Source organism: Condylura cristata, unplaced genomic scaffold (assembly GCF_000260355.1).
Source record: "Condylura cristata isolate star-nosed mole 26May11 unplaced genomic scaffold, ConCri1.0 scaffold00022, whole genome shotgun sequence".
In the NCBI taxonomy this organism is placed as follows: Eukaryota; Metazoa; Chordata; class Mammalia; order Eulipotyphla; family Talpidae; genus Condylura; species Condylura cristata.
Genome location: NW_004567123.1, coordinates 30,553,438 through 30,561,209, shown reverse-complemented (window position 1 = coordinate 30,561,209; position 7,772 = coordinate 30,553,438). Strand labels below are relative to the sequence as shown.

Here is a 7,772-nt window from a genome sequence, read left to right as displayed (position 1 = left end):
AAAAAAAAAAAAAAAAGTAACCCTTCATCTCAAAATACAGCAGTAACTAGTTTTGAAAATACTTGGGTTACAAATGTCCCAATTTTCCATGTTTCATAACGTGTTAAAGGCTATGTACATATGTATGTATATACATACACACACACATAAGACCTATAAATAATTTTTATTTATTTGTGCACACAAGAACTGGGGTATAGGCCAGAGGTGTGTATGTGGGTGGTGAGAGGATTCACCAGAGACAAAATGGGAAGTAGAAGAGGCAGATGCACCACCCTGGGGAGCAGCGGTGAGCCAGGAGGTCGTCTGCGCCATGGGGGCCAACATCCTGGCCGGGGATTGAACTGCAGTGACTGCGGACAGCTTCATAGTGCTGCGCTCTAACCCGCAGCACCGCGAGGGAGGGCCCCTTAATGGCTATATTTGAAAAATGATTTATCAATAACCTCTCTTGTTGCACACATCCTAAAACTAAAGTTTTTCATGGTTCTAAATGCAATAGCTACCTCAATTTATACTTTAAAATTACATTTTAAACTGCAAATGGTGGGTCTGAAAGAGTAAGGACATTAACAATGCTTGGAGTGTTCATTTTCTGACCTGGCTTATTTCATGATCAATGAATGAAGCTGATTTCCTTGTATTAGTTTGCTAGCTTTTTCATTTTAATCTAGTTTTCTGGATATAATAGAGATGGTGGTCTAAATGAGTTTTTTTCTCCAGAGACTTGTCCATCATTCTTATCATTCCTTTCCCTATTAGATGGGAAATGCTACCTAATCACATTCCCTGTGTGTAAAAAGTCAAAAGCAAAGTTATACTCATTCAAGTTTTTCTCATTTGAAAAAATCACTTTGTTGCCTTTAGCAAAGTCAGGTTCTAGCACCACAGAACATGAGCTGCGGGGAATGCTGGGGTCAAGGAACTTCAGGAACTGGAGAAGTTTGCAGTGTTCTCTTTACATTGTCAACACCTCAAGACTGAACTGAACGTGACACAGTTAACTAACTATTATTGTACCAAGAAGCATGAAACCATCTGTAAAACTGACACTAGTTTGTGCTTAAAAAGATCACATTTTTTGCTTCTAAAAATAAAATAATAAAAGCAGACTTACTTTGGCTGTATACCATCAAATATTTCTTGTAGCGCTAGTGCACCGTATTTTATGCAATACAAATTAATAAACACTAAGAAACCTGTTGGAGAAGATGCAGAATGTCAATAGTGAGGACCTGTTGCACTTGAATGATTTAGCGCAAGTGCATCAATGAAATCCACCTAACTCAAAATCCAGGGACCAGCTTCAGTATCACAAATTGTTTCTAGTTTCTGCCTTTAAAGTATAGCCCTGTGCTTTATATAGAGCCCTACAGATTTGCATTCCTTTGTAATTTCCTACTGAAACTGTTCTGATGTCCAAGCTTACAAAGTATCCTTTGTTTTTTGTCATATTTTATTGATTCGCCAATTACTTGGAAATTAAATTGTCAGATTTAATCAAGGGAGTGTGACTTCACACGTGTATGTGCACAGGCTGTACTTGCCCACTTCAAGAGCTCAGTGCCAGGTCTCCCTCCTGTTCCCCTTCTCTCCCCTCCCTCTGCTAACCAGCATAGGTAGGAATGGTTTGACTTACTCTTGATAAACTTTGTTGTTTTGGAATTCTGAAGTCTCTGGAATAGCAGAATGAAGATTTGTTTCCTGTATTGGTCAACCGACTCACTGCACAATAGGATAAAAGTAACAATGTAAAGTCGACATTTCCCTGAATACCTAACAGAACCATTTAGCAAGTGCACACTGAGGCTGGGTTTATACTCACGGAGGCATATGCTCTATTATACTGTTTAGAAGATAAAAGCCTTGGTGGTCATTGGCTTTGGATGCAATCAGCTTCTGGAAGACCCCTAATAACCCAGGCTACAACAAAGCAGAAAATAATAATCAGCTGAAGAGGCAAGGATTAAATGTTCCAAAAGTTAAACGGTTCATACTATTAACAGCCCAACTGGCATTTTCTCCTTATTTATTATTTCTGAAGTATAGCGATAACAATTCCATCAGGATGAGCCATTGTAGTACTTGAAATTTATCTTTCTGGCTCTTAAATTTTCATTTTCCACTGTTAAGATAAATACCTAAATGACACCTAATTCTAATAAAATGTCACCATTTTCTGATTACTTCTCGTTTATTAAAGATGCTTCTTTCAAACTATCATTCCTAATTTCTTTCTCTCAGCTACCTTAGAAAATGAGACTCACTGGCCCTCCCTGGTGGCACAGCGGGTTAAAGCACAGCACTAAGGAAACTAAAGCTACTTCCGCATGAGTTCGATTCCCGCCTGCCCTGAAGGTGACCACATGGTGTGGCAGACCTCTCCTGACCCACCCGCTGCTCCCCTCAGCAGTGTACTTCGTAGATCTGCCTGTTCTGCTCCCCACTCTGTCTCTGGTGAATCTTCTCACTCTCTGTACCCCAGTTCTGTATGAATAAATAAATAAATCTTAAAAAATAAAAGAAAAAAGAAAATGAGACTCACAATTTTGTCAGCGGCAGCACTTGCTATTGTATTTGAACCACGTTCTAAGAATGCTTGAAGAAGCCTCACTAGAGCAGGGATATTTCCTGTTCTTTCCCAAAGCACTGGCTGAAGAAGATGAGGAAATAAGGCCATGTATGAAGACGGGATATCATTTTTATGTGTTTCCAGAAGCAAAGACATCACTTGAAAGACATATGGAATAAATTCTATGGACAAAAGTGAAAACAGAGCAGTCAACTTTAGAATGAATGGCTCTGACACGAAAAGCACATTATTTCGTAGGCTACATTTTATAACTTTAATAAATATAATTAAGTTGAAAGAAAGTAACTTCCTTCAGCATACCTTGCACATCATTCTGTAAAATTTCAGTAAACACCAGAAACAAAGCCTCCTCGAAATTTACAACAGCAGCAGGGCTAGCTTTGCAGGTTATCCTTATAGATAAACACACGGCCTCAAACATGTAGTGGTTAAAGTGAGGTTTGCTTGGGTTCTGAAATTTAAACATGATGAAGGAATTACTCTTAACAATCCAAGTGACTGTTCACTATATCTGAAATAAATAGACCCCACCCTTTTAAAGCACATTAGGAGCCGTCCTCTTTTTAAACTCTATTAAGTAGAAAAGCATACAGGTACTGACAAATCTGTACATTTGTTATACCTACTTTCAAATTCAGAAACTACTACTTGCTAGCGCCTTTTTGGCTTTCTCCCAATTGCCTTGTCTACTACAAAAGATATACCCAACCCTAGGAGGGTGAACACACACGCCTGAGCCCCCAGCACTGCACACAGCTTGTCTGACACCTGCACGTGCTCCTGGAGCCATCATTAAAAACAGTGACGGAAGCCAGCCAAAGACAAGAAAGGTAGCAGGGATTTGCTACGAGACTTTGGCAATCCTTAGCTTTTGTGGCTTTCAATGTTTCTTACCTACAAAGTGCTGACCCTTTCTATCAGCAGTTTTCAATTTTTTTCTAAGCAAAAGGGGTTTACCCTTTTCTCTTTGAACAACGTTTTTCTTGGAAGGCTCCCATATAAGCTGACTGAGTCAAAGATGAGTGTTTTTATGTACACAGGGTGAAGGTAGAAGGATCCTTTATTTTTCTTCATTTCCCAAAGCCCAAAATAGTCCAAGGCATTTACTTAGAACTCAGAAGAGAAATCACTCTCTTCTCCAATGTCCCTCTAGCACTTCCTATGAATTTATCTCCTTTTCAGTGTAACTTCTGGGAACAAACATCTAAAGAGGATTGTCAGTCTGAAACTGATTTTTTCAAATTCTAAAACTTAGTATTAATATTTAAAAAGAAATCAAATCACTGGAATTGTTTCATCACAGGACTGAATATAAGTATCATTTCATAGACATCTGTGGCTTTCATGTCCAAATATTTAGTGCAAAGGCCACTTTTTCTCATCTCACATTTCAATGTTCATCTGAATTTTCTCAAATTTTAAATGTACTGAAATTTCTGAAACTACATTTAATCTAGCGTCACCTGCATAGTTCAGAGGTATAAAGTAATTGCTTAGAACTTTTCTTAAGCATGACCTATTGCCAAGGAGTACTAATGTTTCAGAGTTTGGAACATAAGTTAAAAAGCATCTGCATCACTCGCAAAACTGGTTTGTTACCTTACTAACAGCTAGTAGCTTCTGAGTAAGCTGAGTGATGAGGGTAGGGATGTAAGGGATTATGGCTTCTTGTAAGAGGGAAAAACTTCGCATAATAGCTGTAAAATACAAAAACAACAGTTTAAACTTCAGAACAAAACAGTGATTACACGGGGGGAGGGGAAGCTCACTGATTCATTAACTAAAATGTAAAGACACTTGGTATGAAAAAAATACGCCAGTCCTAGGCAGGAGACTATACAAGTATTAAGCTCCCAGTGTTGGACAGATACCTCGCAACAAATTAGAGCTCTTTACATGTACACAAATCTAAAGTTCCCTTTCTTTTAAAGCTAGACCAAGTACTATCAACAAAACTGAAATCAGAAATATATCCAGAAGACCCAAGACTTAAAGAATTAAAAAAAGGGTGGGGTGGTGAGGGAGGGAACAATGAAGTTAATTGAAGAGGCAAAGAGGGGGAAGAAGTTGAAAGCATTAGGTAGAAGGTAGCAGTGTTTCAAATCTTTCCCTTAGACATCAGGGGAACTGGGAATGGCTGAGTACAGCAGCTGGCCATCAACTGAAAGGGAACATCACCTGCCCATCACCTGCTCCAGAGAGAACAGGAACATAAGAAAAATCCAAATATAGATCCAAAGCCCCAAGAGGGGCCATCTTACAAAAACACTACTCAAAGATGCCTAAAAACTATGTCATTGGAATCAAATACACTATATTTAAAAAAAAAAAAAAAAAAGGACAACAGCTATTTTTCCAAACAGATGTTTCTTAAGAATACCCACTATATGCCAGGTATAGGGGACTAAAGGTTATCTCCTCTTGCCTCCTAAATTTTGCAATGATGTTGCTTCTGGGTCAAATTAAGTGCCTACCCCCTACTAGCTAATCCCTCACGGCAGTTTAAACATTACATCTACAGAAAGGCTTTCCTGAGCTGGGTTAAGGGTGTTAGGGATAGATTATCCTCTGGGCTGACACAGAATACTTTCATTCACACACAGAGCAGTATTTCTTGAGAAGGCACTGCACACTGGGCACTCCTGATTAAGGCAGGAACACAGTAGTGGAGGAGACAGACCAGTTAGCTGCTTCTCAGAAATGACTTAATTACATGTCCCTGTCAGAAAAAGAAGAATGCTGAGAAACATATACACAATTATAAATGTCTGTACACTGCCTTAACCTTCCTACTACAAAAAAAAAAAAAAAAAAAGAGAAAAAAGAATCAAGGACAGTTTCTTTGAAAAGCATTAATCAACATTTGGCAGATGGTTACAGTGGCCAGTAGACATGGCAGCCAGTCTATGAAGGCAGAATCTGTGTGAGATTATTAAACACACTCAGCTGTTCACACCAAGATAGCATAGCATAGCTATCAATACCTGACTTGATTTTTACTTTCAAAAAATTTAATCAAGAAGGAAAAAAGGGGTTGCCTACCTTTTTTATTTTTTTTAAGAAGGGCTTGTATCAAATTAGGGCAAAAACTATTTTTTTAAACTATTAAAAATTTTCAATTTAAAGTATCTCTACTTACTTATTCCTGGCAAACAGTTATCTGGTTCATAGACTAAGTAACTTGAAGTACAACTCAAAGCTTTTGTTCTTATAATCTGAGATTAGGGATCAGTTATAGTCGGTACACCAGGAAATGGCCTACCTTTCATAATATATTCATTTTCTGAAGAGCCAGGAAGTGTGAGAGCTTTGAAAAGGTTTGTTAGCAGAATTTCCACAAACGGTGCGATTTCTGCAGCTGTAAAGCTGTAGATGAGAAAACAGCTTTCAGTCACTGCCAATTCTTGTTCTTTTCACTATGGAATACCCTGGCAACACATCACTTTTCAGCATAAAATGGAGCCATCTCCCACCATGGACTATTGGCAGATAACCTAGGGAAATCATTTTTCATATATGCTCACGCTGCATTCCTAAGAAGGCACATCTGAGACCAAGCAAAACTATAAAAATTGTCCTTCATTCATATCTGTCACCATAAAGAACAGAACACACACTCTAGGGGTTTTGGGTCATCTATTTTTTCTGTAGATGGAGCAGATTCAGAACTGTTTTCTGTACAAATTTTGGGTCTGAAGACAGGCAGGTACTGGCTTGAATTGGCCATTGAGAGTATCTTAATGAAGAACCCAGAATGGTTTTCTAGTTCATACCCAAAACCCAATTCAAGAATCTGGCCAGAAAACCAACTCTTTTGAAGTCTATGAAATTTCTTTCATTCAGCTGTGTCAAATTATAGAAACAGTCAGGTGAAAATAACTGTTGTTCCACACTGCCAAGAATGCTGCTACCAAATAAATAGTCCCTCCGTGAAGACCCATTTCTGAGCTGATTTCAAAGCGAATTATTTTCCTAGTTACTTTCTTTTGCTCCAATTTCCTCTGTTTCATTATGTTTCTATTTTTTCATGCTGTCTCTTAAATCCTCTTGGAAAGGATGTATTCATTTCCTAACTACCTATGAAATTATGAATACATTCAGAGATATTTCTGACCAGCACAGAAGAGACCCCACCCTTAGCTTAAAAACATCCACTGTTTAGACTCAAGTACTTACAGAGTGGCATTGTTAGGTCCTCTCATGGTAAATAGTCTCTCAAGAGCATGTGCTGCGTAAGTATGGACAACAATACTTTCAGCTTGAAGATGACTAATCAACAGAGGAATAGATACTAAAAGATGTTCTTTTGGTACCTGAAAAATGCAATAATCCAATGATGCAAACTATGAGTAAAAGACAACCTGAGGGCCCTCCCTGGTGACACAGTGGGTTAAGAGCACAGAACGATAAAGCTAGACGCAGCCACTTTAGCACAAGTTTGGTCCCCAGTCCCAGAGCTGACCCACATGGCACAGCAGAACTCTCCTGTTTTGCCTGCACTCCCCTCAGCAGTGTACTTCATCTACCTGCCTGTTCTGCTCCCCACTCTGCCTCTGGTGAATCCTCTCACTGTCCCTGCACCTCTGACCTGTACCCCAATTCTGCATGCAGAAATAAATAAATTTTTAAAAAATATAAAAAAAGACAACCTGAAAAAGGTTTGCTGGTTTTAAGTGTACCTTCTCAGATATCACAGTTGAAGTTAATACAATTGAGAATGAAATACAGCTTTCCTCTGTGTATGAGGGGTACATAACTAAATCCACGATAGAAGTAGGTTGTATTTTCAAAGAAGCAGGAAATAAAAGAATAAGATAAACCGTACTATGAGGATATAGTAAACAAAATGTATAACATGAGAAACTGCAAGAAAAATGACCAATTTCTTAGAAAAGAACAGGCCTAACGAAGGGGGAAGAGGACTTTCTGTTGTAAATTAAAAGGCATGAGACATATCAACCTTCAACACTGTATGGCCTTTGGACTCTTAATTTTTAATATAAGCTTTGTAAAATGACATTTTTGAGGTAAGAGAGGAAAACTAAACATGGTTTGGAACTATAAAATCTTAAGGGTTTATACAATGGAAAACTGTTTGGAGGTTCCTCAAACTGCTAAACATGGAGCTTCCCTATGACCCAGCAATCCCACTCCTAGATATCTACCCAAAAGACACAAA

At 38.4% G+C, this 7,772-nt stretch overlaps 1 protein-coding gene across 2 annotated transcripts in view; it reads right to left on the bottom strand.

Moving 5' to 3' along the window:
- The window catches only part of CSE1L (CSE1 chromosome segregation 1-like (yeast)), a 35,148-nt gene that overhangs the window by 2,492 nt on the left and 24,884 nt on the right, over positions 1–7,772 (bottom strand). For both annotated transcript variants that reach the window (XM_004687461.2, XM_012728319.1), the window contains exons 15-22: positions 6,770–6,906; positions 5,856–5,959; positions 4,193–4,290; positions 2,894–3,044; positions 2,546–2,754; positions 1,826–1,923; positions 1,640–1,725; positions 1,118–1,199 (exon numbers count right to left, since the gene is read on the bottom strand). In XM_004687461.2, coding sequence (XP_004687518.1) covers positions 1,118–1,199; positions 1,640–1,725; positions 1,826–1,923; positions 2,546–2,754; positions 2,894–3,044; positions 4,193–4,290; positions 5,856–5,959; positions 6,770–6,906 — 965 coding nt within the window. The remainder of the gene's footprint in view (positions 1–1,117; positions 1,200–1,639; positions 1,726–1,825; positions 1,924–2,545; positions 2,755–2,893; positions 3,045–4,192; positions 4,291–5,855; positions 5,960–6,769; positions 6,907–7,772) is intronic.